This window comes from Salvelinus fontinalis, chromosome 31 (assembly GCF_029448725.1).
Source record: "Salvelinus fontinalis isolate EN_2023a chromosome 31, ASM2944872v1, whole genome shotgun sequence".
Lineage (NCBI taxonomy): Eukaryota > Metazoa > Chordata > Actinopteri > Salmoniformes > Salmonidae > Salvelinus > Salvelinus fontinalis.
The window spans coordinates 31,221,467-31,238,853 of record NC_074695.1 but is presented as its reverse complement, the minus strand read 5'-3'; the positions used below and the strand labels follow the sequence as shown (position 1 = coordinate 31,238,853).

The window sequence follows — 17,387 nt, the reverse complement described above, 5'->3', positions numbered from 1 at the left end:
ATGTGTTAGTGCTGGAGTGGAACAAAAGCCTGTACACCCTGTAGCTCCCCAAGGACAGGAGTTGGAGACCCCTGTATTGGAGTCATTAGGTCTGAGCAGATGTGCTCATTATGGGGTGACATTTTGACAATGGAAAAAAGCAGAGCTCATAGCACCCCCACACCAACTGACGTACCCCGGTCTCCCCTACTGGGTTTTGGGTGGGTGGCTACACTGACAAGCAGCTGTGTGAATGTGTGGGGCTATGGTTCTTGACCTCGGATGCCTCCAAGGGTGATGGTCTGGGAACCGGGGCTGTCCGTTGAGTCTGCTTCCTCCATCCATCCTTTAATCGTTTTACTTATCCCTCGTTTTTTCCCACAATGGTGTCTGGCTAATAGGATGGTCATTGTGTAATGAATGTACTCAAACTCTGTGGGAGAATAAGGTGACGTGTGTGTGTGTGCGTGAATGCGTGTTTACATACATGCATGCTTGCATCCATGAAGTGTGTGTGTTTGTGAAGATGCACTTACTGCATAAGTGAGTTCCTATATTGGTGTTTTGTGTCTGCGTGTGTATGTAGCTATGCATGCGTGTGTGTGTGTCTATGTGTGTCCGTTTATGTGTGTGGGTCAATAACAGACAGAAACAACCAGAATAGTTTAATTGAAACACCAAGCTGGCTGAGTGAGTTTTTTGTCATCTGGAAGCCATTAAGCGATCAGACACTTGCATCTCCAATCAATTAGAAATATCGGGGAGCGAGGGGAATCGTGCTGGCCTACCTCCTCTAATTTCCCTCTGTTTATCTGCATCTCTCTTAATGGTATGTTTTTCAACTTTCCCCTCCATTTTAATTTGGATACTCTGGGCACAGGAGGGGAAGGATACCCTCAATCTGTAAATGAGTACAGGGTCTCAGAGAAAGTTGCCAGAGGGGATGGCTACTGTTTTACGGGCTCCTAACCAATAGTGCTATTCTGTGTAATTTTTGGGGCCATTGTCTCTTATGACCGAAAAGAGCTTCTGGACATCAGAACAGCGATTACTCACCTCAGGCTGGACAAGTATTTTTTCTTCAATGACTCGGAGGCGAAAGATTTACGGTTCCTCCCGGACCAGGCCCAAATCCCTGTCATTCGCATGCAGAGGAGACACCGATACAGGATTCGCAGATCCGGGTGCTTGGTGAGAATTTGTCGGCGAGTGGATAATCCGCCTTTACCATCCGTCCTACTGGCAAACATGCAATCACTGGAGAATAAACTGGATGAGCTCCGTTCGAGAATATATCCTACCAAAGGGACATTAAAAACTGTAATATCTTCCGGGATTCATCCGATGGCATTAAGGAGTACTGTATACCACTTCAGTCACCGGCTTAATCAATAAGTGCATTGATGACGTCATCCCCGCAGTGACTCTACGTACATATCCCAACCAGATGCTGTAGATTACAAGCAACATCCGCACTGAGCTAAAGTCTACAGCTGCCGCTTTCAAAGAGGGGGACACTGTTATAAGAAATCCCGCTATGCCCTTCGTCAAACCATCAAACAGGCAAAGTGTCAATACAGGACTAAGATTGAATCCTGCTACACCGGCTTTGACGCTTGTCGGAAATGGCAGGGCTTGCCAACTATTACGGATTATATAGGAAAACCCAGCCTCGAGCTGCCCAGTGACGCAAGACTAACAGACGAGCTAAATGACTTCTATGCTCGCTTCGAGCAACACTGGACCATGCATGAGATCACCAGCTGTTCTGTACAACTTTGTGATCACGTCTCTCCGTAGCCGATGTAAGACCTTTAAACAAGTCGACATTCACAATACCGCAGGGCCAGACAAATTACCAGGATGCATACTCAGAGCATACAAGTGTCTTCACTGACATTTTCAACCTCTGCCTGACTGAGTCTGTAATACCTACATGTGTAAAGCAGACCACTATAGTCCCTGTGCCCAAGAACACCAAGGTAACCTCCCTAAATGACTACCAACCTGTAGCATTCACGTCTGTAGCCATGAAGTGCTTTAAAAGACTGGTCATGGCTCACATCAACACCGTCATCCCAGAAACCCTAGACCCACAACAAATTGCATACTGCCCCAACAGAGCCACGGATGACGCAATCATAATTTTCCCACATGGACAAAAAGAACACCAACTTGAGAATACTGTTCGTTGACTACAGCTCAGCGTTCAACACCATAGTGCCCTAAAGCTCATCACCAAGCTAAGGAACCTGAGACTAAACACCTCCCTCTGCAACTGGATCCTGGTCTTCCTGATGGGCTGCCCCCAGGAGGTAAGGGTAGGTAACAGCACATCTGACATGCTGATTCTCAACACGGGGGCCTTTCAGGGGTATGTGCTTTTTACCCTCCTGTACTCCCTGTTCACCCACGACTGCATGGCCATGCATGACACCAACACCATCATTAAGTTTGCAGTCGACACAATGGCGGTAGGCCTGATCACCGACAACGATGAGACAGCCTATAGGGAGGAGGTCAGAGACCTGGCAGTGTGGTGCCAGGACAACAACCTATTCCTCAACGTGAGCAAGACAAAAGAGCTGATCGTGGACAACAGGAAAAGGAGTGCCGAGCACACCCCCATTCAAATCGACTGGGCTGTAGTGGAACAGATTGAGAGCTTCAAGTTCCTTGCTGACCACATCACTATCAAACTATTATGGTCCAAACACACCAAGATAGTTGTGAAGAAGGCACATCAACGCCTATTACCCATCAGGAGACTGAAAAGATGTGGCATGGGCACTCAGATCCTTAAAAAGTTCTACAGCTGCACCATCGAGAGCATCCTGACTGGTCGCATCACCACTTGGTATGGCAACTGCTCGGCATCCAACCATAAGGCACTACAAAGGGTAATGCGTACAGCCCAGTACATCACTGGGGCCAAGCTTGCTGCCATCCAGTACCTCTATACCAGACGATGTCAGAGGAAGGCCCTAAAAAAAAAGAAGACTCCAGCTAACGAGAAGTGGTACCGGAGCGCCAAGTCTAGGTCCAAAAGGCTCCTTAACAGCTTCTACCCCCAAGCCAAATGGCTACCCGACCATATGCATTGACCACCTATTTTACAGTGCCGTTACTCACTGTTTATTATCTATGTATAGTCACTTTAACCTGTTTGGCGTGCAAGCCTGACGTCGGTACATTTATGACAACAGCCACTTCAAGTGCAGGGCGCGAAATTCAAAATATATATTTTTTAAATATTTAACTTTCACACATTAACAAGTCCAATACAGCATATGAAAGGTACACATCTCGTGAATCCAGCCAACATGTCCGATTTTTAAAATGTTTTACAGGGAAGACAAAATATGTAAATCTATTAGCTAACCACGTTAGCAAAAGACTCCACTTTTATTACTCCATCAGTTTTTGACTCCATCAGTAGCTATCACAAATTCGGCCAAATAAAGATATAAATAGCCACTAACCAAGAAACAACCTCATCAGATGACAGTCTGATAACATATTTATTGTATAGCATATGTTTTTTTTCGAAAAATGTGCATATTTCAGGTATAAATCATAGTTTACATTGCAGCTACAGTCAGAAATTGCACCGAAAGCAGACAGAAAAATTACAGACACCAACGCCAAATAACTAAATACTCATCATAAAACATTTCTGAAAAATACATAGTGTACAGCAATTGAAAGACAGGCATCTTGTGATTCCAGACAATATTTCCGATTTGTCAAGTGTTTTACAGCGAAAACACAATATAGCGTTATATTAGCGTAGCCACAATAGCCAGAAACACTTGGGCGCCGACGACCAGTTCACATGCGCGACAGATATTAGAAATAGCATTATAAAATGTTTCTTACTTTTGGTGATCTTCCGTCAGAATGTTGGACAAGGTGTCCTTTGTCCAGAACAGTCGTTGTTTGGATCTGGAACGGCAAATTTCCCTCTTCATTTAGCATGGGCACTTGCCAAGTGGCACGGATCACTCCAACGTCAACAAAGTCAGAGAACGGAACACGGCAAAACTCCCGAAAAAATTTCAATAATCTGATTAAACTATATTGAAAAAACATACTTTACGATGATATGGTCACATGTATCACATAAAATCTAAACCGGAGATGTTAGTCGTCCATAACGACAGCTAAACAGAAGGCAAATCCATGTCCTCTTTCGCGCGCTCCAGAAACAGGAAATGGACGGTCACGTCATACAAAGAGCTTTAATTCCACCTCAGACCAAGATAGACACGAAATTTCTTCTCTCACCGCCTCTTGACAACCAGGGGAAGGTGTATGAAGTGTACATAGACTCTTACGTTCATTGCCCATGTATAGGCATGAAGTTGAACAGAGCATCGATTTCTGACATTCCACTTCCTGGTCAGGAAATGTGCTGCAGAAGGAGTTCTGTTTCACTCAGAGAAATAATTCAAACGGTTTTAGAAACTAGAGAGTGTTTTCTATCCAATAGTAATAATAATATGCATATTGTACGAGCAAGAATTGAGTACGAGGCCGTTTGAAATGGGCACGATTTAACTGGCTACTCAATACTGCCCCTTGCAGCCATAAGAAGTTAATCAATCAAATGTATTTCAATCAAATGTATTTATAAAGCCCTTTTAACACCAGCCAATGTCACAAAGTGCTATACAGAAATCCAGCCTAAAACCCCAAACAGCAAGCAATGCAGATGTAACCCTACCTACATGTACATATTACTTAAATTACCTCGACTAACCTGTACCCCCGCACATTGACTCGGTACCGGTATCCCTTGTACATAGCCTTGTTGTTATTATTATTTGCTATATATATATTTTAATAATAAAAAAATGAATATAAAATTACTTTAAAAAAAACTCTGCATTGTTGGTTTTAAGGGCTTGCAAGTAAACATTTCACGGTAAGGTTGTATTCTGAGCATTTGAGAAATAACATTTGATTTGAGTCTCTTGATCTCTGTCTCTCTTCCTGTCTCTTTGTCTCTTTGTCTCTTTACCTCTTTCTCTCTCTCTCTCTCTCTGCTGTAACGAGTGTGAATACTTTCTGAAGCCACAGTATACAGTGCCTTTGGAATGTATTCAGACCCCTTCCCTTCATTTTTTCAACATTTTATGTTACAGCCTTGTTCTACAATGGATTAAATTAAACATTTTCTCAGAAATCTACACACAATACCCCATAATGACAAAGCGAAAACAGGTTTTTATATTTTTTGCAAATGTATTAAAACAAAAAACAGAAATACCTTATTTACATAAGTATTCATACCCTTTGCTATGAGACTCAAAATTGTGTTCAGGTGCATCCTTTTTCCATTGATCAGCCTTGAGATGTTTCTACAACTTGAATGGAGTCCACCTGTTTTAAATTCAATTGATTGAATGATTTGGAAAGGTACACACCTGTCAATATAAGGTCCCACAGTTGACAGTGCATATCAGAGCAAAAACAAAGAAATTGTCTGTAGAGCTCCAAGACAGGATTATGTCGAGGAACAGATCTGGGGAAGGGTACCAAAACAAACATGTTTTGCAGCATTGACTGTCCCAAAGAACACCATGCTCTCCATCATTCTTAAATGGAGAAGTTTGGAACCACCAAGACTCTTCCTAGAGCTGGCCGCCCGGCCAAACTGAGCAAAAAGGGGTGAAAAGGGCCTTGGTCAGGGAGGTGACCAAGAACCCGATTGTCACTCTGATAGAGCTCTAAAGTTCCTCTGTGGAGATGGGATAATCTTTCAGAAGGACGACCATCTCTGCAGCACTCCACCAATCAAGCCTTTATGGTAGAGTGGCCAGACGGAAGCCACTCCTCAGTAAAAGGATCATGACAGCCTGCTTGGAGTTTGCCAAAAGGCACCTAAAGACTCTCAGACCATGAGAAACAAGATTCTCTGGTCTGATGAAACCAAGATTGAACTCTTTGGCCAGAATGCCAAGCTTCACGTCTGGAGGAAACCTGGCAACATCCCTACAGGGAAGCACGTGGTGGCAGCATCATGCTGTGGGGATGTTGTTCAGTGGCAGGGACTGGGAGACTAGTTAGGATAGAGACAAAGATGAACAGAGCAAAGTACAGAGAGATCCTTGATGAAGACCTGCTCCAGAGTACTCAGATCTTCAGACTGGGGCGAAGGTTCACCTTTCAACAGGACAACGACCCTAAACAGACAGCCAAGGCAATGCAGGAGTGGCTTCGGGAACAAGTCTCTAAATGTCCTTGAGTGGCCCAGCCAGAGCCTGGACTTGAACCCGATCGAACATCTCTGGAGAGACCTGAAAATAGCTGTGCAGCGACGCTCCCCATCCAACCTGACAGAGCTTGAGAGGATCTGCAGAGAAGATTGGGAGAAACTCCCCAAATACACGTGTACCAAGGTTGTAGAGTCATACCCAAGAAGACTTGTGGCTGTAATCGCTGCCAAAGGTGCTTCAGCAAAGTACTGAGTAAAGGGTCTGAATACTTATGTGAATGTGATATTAAATTATTATTTTTTTAAGTGGTGGCGGTGATATACAGAAGATAGCCCTATTTGGTAAAAGACCAAGTCCATATTATGGCAAGAACAGCTAAAATAATGAAAGAGAAACGGCAGTCCATCATTACTTTAAGACTTAAAGAGCAGTCAATGTGGACAATTTCAAGAACTTTGAAAGTTTCTTCAAGTGCAGTCGCAAAAACCGTCAATCGCTATGATGAAACTGTCTCTCATGAGGACCGCCACAGGAAACAAAGACCCATCGTTACCTCTGCTGCAGAGGATAAGTTCATTTGAGTTACCAATCTCAGAAATTGCAGCCCAAATAAATCCATCACAGTGTTCAAGTAACAGACACATCTCAACATCAACTGTTCAGAGGAGACTGCGTGAATCAGTCCTTCATTGTTGAATTGCTGCAAAGAAACCACTCCTAAAGGACACCAATAATAAGAAGAGACTAGCTTGGTGCAAAGAAACACGAGCAAAAGACTCCAGGCTGTGTAAGGGCTATTTGACCAAGAAGGAGAGTGATGTAGTACTGCATCAGATGACCTGGCCTCCACAATCACCCAACCTTAACCCAAATGAGATGGTTTGAGATGAGTTGGACCGCAGAGTAATGGAAAAGCAACCAACAAGTGCTCAGCATATGTGGGAACTCCTTCAAGACTGTTGTAAAAGCATTCCAGGTGATTCTAGTTGAGAGAATGCCAAGAGTGTGCAAAGCTGTCATCAAGGCAAAGGGTGGCAACTAAAATAGATTTGGATTATTTTAACACTTTTTTGGTTACTACATGATTCCATATGTGTTGTTTCATAGTGTTGATGTCTTCAATATAATTCTACAATGTAGAAAATAGTAAAAATAAAGAAAAACCCTTGAATGAGTAGGTGTGTCCAAATTTTTAACTGGTACTGTATATCTCCATCCCTTTCTCTCTTTCTCTCACTCTCTCTCTGTACACCCCCATCACTCTCTATCCCTCCCTCTCCCTGGCATTTATCGATTCAATACATTTTACTGGTGCGTACACATCCCTGGTTTCCCATGTAAATCAACATTAGCAGATAGGGAATTGCTGGAAATTCTGTACTAGATACAGTGCCTTGCAAAAGTATTCAACCCCCTTGGCGTTTGTCCTATTTTGTTGCATTACAACCTGTAATTTAATTAATTAATGTAATTGCTGTAATTGCTGCAAAATGTGACTCTACAAAGTATTGACTTTGGGGGGTGAATAGTTATGCACGCTCAAGTTCTCCGGTTTTTTGTCATATTTCTTGTTTGTTTCACAAGAAAAAATATTTTGCATCTTCAAAGTGGTAGGCATGTTGTGTAAATCAAATGATACAAACCCCCCAAAAATCTATTTTAATTTCAGGTTGTAAGGCAACAAAATAGGAAAAATGCCAAGGGGGGTGAATACTTTCGCAAGCCACTCTAGATCCACCATTCACATGCCAAGGGGGATATCAGACAAACTTGACAAAGGATGCTATCCAATGCTATCCAACACCCATCCACATATATTTCCTACATATTCATCTAATCAAACATATTCATCCAAATTCAGTTCAATTCAGGGTAGCCAAACAGTTGTGTAAACATAAAATAGTATAGTGTGTTTTTTCGTCTGTATATCATCATACTATCTGTCAATAAATCATAAATGTGTGTGTCTTCTTTCACAGACTGTCCAGAGGGTTACTACGGGGCTGGATGTAACCAATCGTGCCACTGTTCTGGCTCCCCGTGTGACAACATGACAGGACAGTGTCACTGTCTTGCCGGGATGAAGGGACAGCACTGTGAAAGTGGTAAGGATGGGGGGCAACATGCTAATAGGGCGTGTCGTGTAGGGCCATGGGGGAAGAGGAACTTGGGTGGAGGGTGCAAGGGGTTCCAATCAATAAATCAAAAATGTTTTCTCTTTTTTCTTTACGTGTACTGCACAAACATCAGGAAGGAAAAGGCAGGACTCCATCATAAAAACATGAGATTGTATTATCTACTTCAAATTCAAATCATGACGTTTAGGCCGTCAATGCCATGGCCTTCAAAAGACGCTAGGAAAATATCCAAAGACATTTGTCTGGCACTAGGTAGGTAGAATATTAACTGTACAAAAAATAAAGCTGTCACTGAATAAAAAAACTCAACCTCCCAAGGCGTTTGAAAAACAAGGAAAACTGTAGGTAGAGGAACCAGTCCTCCTAGAACCGGAGCCCGTCCTCTTCTGGCTGGCCAGGCATAATGACAAATCCCATAGGAATATCCTCCTGGCATACTGGCATGGAAAAATCCCTGTGCCGCAGTATCGGCCACGGTCTGTCCTCTTTAAAAGCTCTCTTCAATTCAACATGGGCTGGCCAGAGCAGTACGTGTGTTATATTCAACAATGTGATGGCACACATCTCTCTTCAACTGCTAACCATAATAAAACAACCCAGAAACATGTTGTGATTGCATCTTTAATGTTTTTCCATTCTGGTCCGTTTGAAATTCTCCTGGACATTGTTGGGAATACGAGCTCCTTGGAAGAGGTGATGGAATTGAGCCTGGCAGTTTTAGAGAAGAGAGAGTACTTAAAGGCCCAGTGGAGTCAGAAACGTGATTTTCCTGTGTTTTATATATATTTCCACGCTATGAAGTTGGAATAATACTGTGACATTTTGAAAATGATAATACCCTTTTAGTGTAAGAGCTGTTTGAAAAGACTGCCTTCAATTTCAACTTGTTTTGATGGGAGGGAGTTTTGGCCTTCCATGGTGACATCACCCTGCGGTAAATGTGTTGATAGGCTAATAAGAAAGAGTTCTAAACCTCTCTGCCAATTACAGCTATTTTAATTTTTTTCTCTCCCCACTCAAACCACTCCAAGACAGTCCTAGCAAAATTCTTGATTGAAAAATAGTTTTTTCCTATTTGGGACACAGCACTTTCTGAAATTAGATTTTCAAATAAGCCATATGAGAATCAGTACTCTGTTCATTCTTTAGTCATGGAACACTGGTTAGAATAATAATGCTGAGTAGTACTAGCCCCATATGAAGAATATAACATTTCATTCACAAGGACAGCTTTGGAGTCTTTTTTATCTCTAACTTTCTTTCTCTCTGTCCCTCTCTCTCCCCTCATGTCTGTTAGAGTGTGAGGAGGGTCGTTGGGGTGTGGGCTGCTCAGGCTCCTGTCCCCACTGTCAGAACAGGGGAGTGTGTGACAAACACAATGGAGTGTGTTGCTGTCAACCTGGATACATGGGCACCTTGTGTCAGAGCGGTGAGAGAGACACACACACACACACACACACACACACACACACACACACACACACACACACACACACACACACACACACACACACACACACACACACACACACACACACACACACACACACACACACACACACACACACACACACACACACACACACACACACACACACACACACACACGTCACCAGTCCTCAGACTAAGTATAATTGACCACACTATCTCTCTTTCGTAGCCTGCCCGGTGGGTAGATTTGGCCTGGGTTGTCGGCTACGTTGTTTGTGTGATAACGGTGGGCGCTGCCACCCGGTGACGGGCAACTGTGCCTGTCCTGTAGGATGGACTGGACCCAGCTGCAGCAGAGGTAAGTAAGGATGACTGATTGTGTGACCCACAATCCTCACTGGAGTACTTTATGGTCTACAATACTATTTGAAATCTTGGCTTAATTCCCTGGCTCAACGGAACCAATAGAAGAGTTGCAAAATTGCAAAACCTCGCCCATCTTGCGCTCCAGGCAGACTAAAGTAGTTGAACCCAGGTCTGCTGCCACCACAGCTTGTAATAATAGTTAGAATAACATTGTAGTTCATTAGTTGGTTCCTTCTTTGATCATGACTGTTTTAGTGAAAAGGTGTGGGATAAATATGAGATATATGACTTATGGGGTCATGACCTTGTGTTCACCTCTGACCACTGTCTCCATGGCAGCATGTGATGCCGGGCGCTGGGGAGCGGACTGTGCTAACATGTGTGAGTGCCCGGGCAGCGATGGCAGCTGTGACCTCATCACGGGGCAATGTCGCTGTGAGGCGGGCTACACGGGACCCCGCTGCCAACAGAGTAAACACTTACAGTGTATATCCTTGTGTATGCTTGTGCACATTCATGTGTGTGTGTCGATTTGTGTGTGACTGTACAACACTAGCTGGATTGAGGACAATGCCTTAACAAAGTCACTAGAAGGGGAAAGTGTTTTAGTTTCTCTCTGAGCTCTCTCTCTCTCTGTCCTGGCACTGCCACAGAGTGCCCAGAAGGCTCCTTTGGCATAGGCTGCAGACACAGGTGCCAGTGTGCCAATGAGGCAGCCTGTGAGCATGTTAGTGGAGCCTGCACCTGCCTCAGTGGTTGGACCGGCACATACTGTGAAAAATGTAAGTGTGTGTTTGCGTGTGTTGGATAACTAATTTGAGTATCTGAGCATACCCACATGATATGTTGAGGTGTGTAAGGTCGTAATTAATTGACTTACCTGTATAAATAAAGGTGACATTTAAAAAAGTGTGTGTGTATGTATGTATGTATGTGTGTGTGTGTGTGTGTGTGTGTGTGTGTGTGTGTGTGTGTGTGTGTGTGTGTGTGTGTGTGTGTGTGTGTGTGTGTGTGTGTGTGTGAAGCATGTCCCGATGGCTTCCATGGGCTGGAGTGTCAGCAGCAGTGTCAGTGTTCTAACGGGGGCCGATGTGACCACCTGACGGGTGCCTGCCACTGTCCAGACGGCTGGGTCGGACCACAATGCAACATCAGTGAGTCCCATTGGCCTAGATCCTCTATGCAAATTCCATCCTGCCCACCCATGCACCCATCCATCCATACACATACAGAACACGCGGCAGGTAGCCTAGCAGTTAAGAGCGTTGGGTCTGTAACCAAAAAGTCACTGGTTAAAATCCCTGAGCCGACTAGGTGCCCTTGAGCAAGGCACTTCACCCGAATTGCTCCTGTAAGTTGCTCTAGAGGAGAGCTTCTGCTAAATGACTAAAATGTAAATGTTTAACACACTAGACAAAAGCACACAAATGAATTATGTCAGTTAAAATATGAGATCTGTTCTATTGCATTATAGTTTACTTAAGATACTTTCAATAGTTCAACTCCGCACCGTAATCAGATTGTTTTCATTTCTCCAATAATTAAATGTTCCACTAACATCACATTAAGAGTTGTTTGTGTGAGAAAATGTTATGGAACACCCATTTAAAAGAGATTCTCTGGTACTTTTGTATACATTTTAGCCAGTAGTTCTGAAAGTAATGCTCACGAGACAAAAGTGGTCCCCAAAAATGTATTACTACGTCACATATGTGCAGATATGTTCACTGTCATTGCTCCTCTTTCGCTCTGCTGTGTGTGGATCTTGCTATGTGTCACTCAAATGGCAAGTGGCAGAAGCTCATTGGCTAGAACTCGAATTTCTAGGGGGCTGGCCCACGTGGGGGAAAATGTAGGGAAAATGACAGTCGCTTTCAGACTAGGGATGTTGTGGCTAATTGAGGTAAGACAACAATTTCATAGATTATGCATGTATGAACCACACATTGACACATCCAGCCCCAAGCGGCAGGATTAAAAAAGACTTAATAGTCGCCAAAGTACCGGAGCAGGTCTTTAACAGCTTGAATAGAACCAAAGATGCATCAAACCAATATCCATGGGATTTCTTTAGCCACCAGATAAAAGAAAAGAGAAACAGAAAAACTGGTGGCAGTAGATTTAAGGAAGTGGTAATGACGTGTCTGGTGAATACCCCTCATGTTCCCCGCTTGCATGTGTGTGGGCTCCCGAGTGGCACAACGGTCTAAGGCACTGCATCTCAGTGTTAGAGGTGACACTACAGACCCTGGTTTGATCCCAGGCTGTATCACAACCGGCTGTGATCGGGAGTCCCATAGGGCGGCGCACAATTGTCCCAGCGTCATCTGGGTTAGGGAAGAGTTTTGCCGGGGTAGGCTGTCGTTGGAAAATAAGAATTTGTTCTTAACTGACTTGCCAAGTTAAATTAAGGTTGAATAAAAATAAATACATGCGGCATTGCATAACCCCCTGGATCAACATAGTCATTTTTCAGTTCTAACTGGTAATCGGGTGCCAGGAGGGCCATACTTAGTGAATTGGAGGCCCCAGGTATAGGCCAGTCTGAGGCCCCTGCCTAGAGCCGACTCTGGCCTTTTGGGGGCCCTTAGTAAGATTTGGTTGTCTAATGGTAAGTCTGAGGAGGGCCCACAAAGAATGTGCCTGTGTGTGTGCGTGTGTGTGTACCTGTGTGTGTGCCTGCCTGTGTGTGTGTTTGTGTGTTTGTGTGCCAGCGCCTGTGTGTGTGTGTGTGTGTGTGTGTGCATGTGTGTGTGCCTGTGTGTGTGCGTGTGTGTGTGCCTGTGTGTGTGTGCCTGTGTTGTGTGGAGAGCCGAGCATGGCACACAACTGTCACAGTTACAGTATGTTATGGCTGTTTTCTAACTTTCTGTGCCTTGTTCCTGTGGTAGCATGCCAGGCAGGGTGGTTTGGCCGTGGGTGTGAACACACCTGTGAATGCCGTAATAATGCCACCTGTGACCCTGTGAGTGGGCAGTGCCAGTGTACGCCAGGGTGGATCGGCCCCAGCTGTGAGAAAGGTACTGTGTGTGTGTGTGTGTGTGTGTGTGTGTGTGTGTGTGTGTGTGTGTGTGTGTGTGTGTGTGTGTGTGTGTGTGTGTGTGTGTGTGTGTGTGTGTGTGTGTGTGTGTGTGTGTGTGTGTGTGTGTGTGTGTGTGTGTGTGTGTGTGTGTGTGTGTGTGGTATAAAAATAAAATAATATTAACTGCCAGTTAAGTCCCAATTCAAGTAACAGAGTTGACTGTAACAGGTTTGACATTGCATCTTAAATCAGCCGTTTTCCACCATAAAACCCCAGAAAATTGCCAAAAAAGTAGAACTAGCTCACCTGTTTTTACACTATGAGTTTACTGTTATGTTTTCAATGTTTCTTTCGAAAAAAGAAAAAAAAAATAGGAATAGTTTCACCATATTAAACGAGAGTTCAGTTTTTATAACGAGGTTGGTCTTAAAATGAGATGGAAATGAATCACTTATCACATGAAAATAAATTATATTCTTCATGTAACGGATGTGAAATGGCTAGCTAGTTAGCGTGGTGCTCGCTGATAGCGTTTCAATCGGTTACGTCACTCACTTTGAGACCTTGAAGTAGTGGTTCCCCTTGCTCTGCAAGGGCTGCGGATTTTGTGGAGCGATGGGTAACGACGCTTCGTGGGTGACTGTTGTTGATGTGTGCAGAGCGTCCCTGGTTTGCGAGGGGACGGTCTAAAGTTATACTGTTACATTCAGAAATGACTTTTTCAAAGCAACAAAAATAACTACGGCTTTACAATGATGGGGAATACTTGTCAAAAGTTTGGGGTTAAGTGAGTTAGTCTTCGTAGAAGTTGTGAGAATTTTGTCACTTTAGCACGTCTTGATTCATATTCAAAATCTGATATATTGGATTTTTCATGTGGTGTTTGTTAAAAAGGCACTTCATTTAATATAACAGGCTTTTAAAATTCCATTCTGGTGGACAATTTCTACTTAAAATATCAATATCAATGTGTGCCTGCGTAACAGAGAATTATTTTGCCTACAAAATTGGAAAGTACATTTGAAAAGCAGGCTATATTTAGCTGCTATTCAAGCCTCCACATCTGTACATTTCCTTGAAGAAATAATGAACGTCCTTGATGATAAGTAATGGTAACATTCCCTCCCTTTCCAAAGACTATACATACAGGACAGTGGCTGCACCCTGATTCTCTACCCTTCTCCCTAATGTGTGCAGTCATTCACTCCCCATAAAGGGTTGAAATAGAACAGACTATACATACAATACAGTGGCAGCACTTTGATTATCTTCCCTGTCCCCTGAAGTGTGCACTCAACTTTTTCACTCCACTTTATGGATCAAAATGGAATGGACTTGTGTATGTTTGAAATATGGTGGAATCTAGCTTCTGTTTACAGCGATGTGTATCTTTCTTTCAGAATGTGTAGAAGGCTTTTATGGACAAGACTGCCATCATCACTGCCTGTGTCACAACGGAGGGGTGTGTGATCAGTTCTCTGGGCGCTGCTCGTGCTCCAGCGGATGGACTGGGGCAGCCTGCGAACTGGGTAAGTGGTGGATCAACTTCCAGGACCAAATTGGGAAGAAGGGGGGTTGGGAGAGTTCCAATGCACTTAGGCCCTCTACAGCAGTTAACGGGATATTGCGAGATTCTGGCATTTAAGTCCTTTGTTCTACTTACCTAAAGTCAGATGAAATCGTGGATACCATTTGTATGTCTCCGTTCCGTATGAAGGAAGTTAGCGGTTTGCGTTTGCGCAATTACTGAAAGTCTACAGGGGCGGTAAATGCCAGAATCTCACAGTATCCCTATAATGCAGTAGCAGATTACGTTATAACTTGTCATAATGCAATAACTTTTTAACAGGGTAATGTAATAAGTTGTCAGATAATGTAGGCTAATAAACATGTCGAACAGATAATGTGATCTTTTTCCCACTGTAATAAGTTGGTGTGCTATCCTGTGGTTAATTACGTTATTAGGCGAGTAACAACTTTTTGGATGAATAATTCACTTCAAACGGATCATGTGATATTCCAAAATCACTGTCGTTAAGATTTATATCATTTATTTTCAGGGTGATTCGCTGATCAGTCCACTATATGTGCTGGCTAGACCGAGTTACAACTATGTATACCATGCAGACACCAAATAATAAGTCCTTAATAGATGACTTCAACCTCCTGTATGTGCCCCTGCCCCTCCCATTGTACTGTATCTGAGCACATTTTCGAGCAATGGCTGCAACAAGTGGTTCTTCCAATCACAAAAGGTTGTGGTAGTGTAGATGTGAGCCATTAAAGGTCAATTCACAGTTCTTACCTGAGCACTTACAGTGCATTCGGAAAGTATTCAGACTCCTTCCCTTTTTCCACAATTTGTTACGTGATATTTCCTTTTTTTACATTTTAATACATTTGAAAAATGGTGAGCATAGGTGTCCGAGCTGTGTGCTAGTAGTTTAAAACAGACACCTCGGTGCATTCAGCATGTCAACCTTTTTTATTATGTATTGAATGGCTTCCAAGTCAAGTGGTGTGATATACAAATACATTTTCTGTAAGTAGGCTTTACATAACAAGGGAAGTGGGTTATGGAGGAAGCAAAAGAGAGAAACCATATCATTTGTTGTGTCATTTCTTACCAACGGGCTGTGGGGAAAAATGTAAACTACCGACTGCCTTAAACAGAATAAAACAAGTTTTGGCACTGAGAATGTTGATGCCAAACCATGCAGGTCTGTGACATGAAATAGTCTAACACCTCACAACTTGAGAGGAGCAAACTGCTCCAGATAAAACATGCTCTTACCAGGATCTAATCTTCTCATTCTCCTCTTAATCTTTAATGTTGGCATTCAACCCCCGTGTTTGACCATAGAAGTTGCTTAGATGTGTACCAGTACAGCTCTCTCATCATTGCCTCTTGTGTGTGACGTGTTCTTTCAAAACTTTACATTACGGCCAGATTGGTCACAAAGATCAGTTTATGCAGTTATACAGAATAAAGAATCTAATACATCGAACATCACCTCCTCAAGGCAGCTGAATCAACGACCTTGTCCTCCTGGAGTTCTTTTGTTACATGGGGACTTGTTCACTTCTTCATGAGCCCAGATTGCAGAGGGGTCATCTGCATAGAAAAGCTCAAGGAGCAAAGTGAAACTGTATCATTTGTGGTATACCCAACACAGGTGTGGAGGGTCACCTGCTTGTGAGAATCACCAAAGTGAACTGCCTGGATTTCACTGGTGTATTTACACAAGTAGTTCTCTCAGATGCGCAACTTTGTTTTTAGAAGTAGGGTAATTATTATAATTTGTTTTACCCAGTCGGATAAACACTCCAAACAGCCTACCCGACTGCGTCTGCATGGTCCTAAAGTACACCTGTTTCAATATGCTTTGTGTTGTAGTCACGACAAACAAAGATATATAGTTAAGCAAACTTTACTTGGCATGTTGTCAACCAGCACATGAATTTTATTTACTTTACCAGGTAAGTTGACTGAGAACACATTCTCATTTGCAGCAACGACCTGGGGAATAGTTACAGGGGAGAGGAGGGGGATGAATGAGCCAATTGTAAACTGGGGATTATTAGGTGACCATGATGGTTTGAGGGCCAGATTGGGAATTTAGCCAGGACACCGGGGTTAACACCCCTACTCTTACGATAAGTGCCATGGGATCTTTAATGACCCCAGAGAGTCAGGACACCCGTTTAACGTCCCATCTGAAAGACGGCACCCTACACAGGGCAGTGTCCCCAATCACTGCCCTGGGGCATTGGGATATTTTTTAGACCAGAGGAAAGAGTGCCTCCTACTGGCCCTCCAACACCACTTCCAGCAGCATCTGGTCTCCCATCCAGGGACTGACCAGGACCAACCCTGCTTAGCTTCAGAAGCAAGCCAGCAGTGGTATGCAGGGTGGTATGCTGCTGGCTATAAGGTAAGTAACAATTGGTTTCCGTTGGTTTCCGTTTCCTGTGTAACATCAATATGAGTAACATATAGCTACAACACCATTGCCTCATATTGTATCACATTCCAATGATAAAACTGGGGGGAATGCAATTTCAGAATGTGGGGGGGCATGTCCCCCCAGTCCCCAGTGAAAGTTGCGCCCTGAGTTCTCTGCAAAGTCAATATGCACGTTGATCTCTTTCCGCAGATTGTCTTTTAATTCTCTCAGTCTGGAGTATTGGTGTTGAATGTTGTACAGTTGTGGCCAAAAGTTTTGAGAA

At 43.5% G+C, this 17,387-nt stretch overlaps 1 protein-coding gene across 2 annotated transcripts in view; it reads left to right on the top strand.

Moving 5' to 3' along the window:
* Positions 1–17,387, top strand: part of LOC129830039 (multiple epidermal growth factor-like domains protein 6) — a 140,423-nt gene that overhangs the window by 103,706 nt on the left and 19,330 nt on the right. For both annotated transcript variants that reach the window (XM_055892207.1, XM_055892206.1), the window contains exons 15-22: positions 8,180–8,305; positions 9,636–9,767; positions 9,999–10,127; positions 10,475–10,606; positions 10,789–10,917; positions 11,161–11,289; positions 13,027–13,155; positions 14,558–14,686. In XM_055892207.1, coding sequence (XP_055748182.1) covers positions 8,180–8,305; positions 9,636–9,767; positions 9,999–10,127; positions 10,475–10,606; positions 10,789–10,917; positions 11,161–11,289; positions 13,027–13,155; positions 14,558–14,686 — 1,035 coding nt within the window. The remainder of the gene's footprint in view (positions 1–8,179; positions 8,306–9,635; positions 9,768–9,998; positions 10,128–10,474; positions 10,607–10,788; positions 10,918–11,160; positions 11,290–13,026; positions 13,156–14,557; positions 14,687–17,387) is intronic.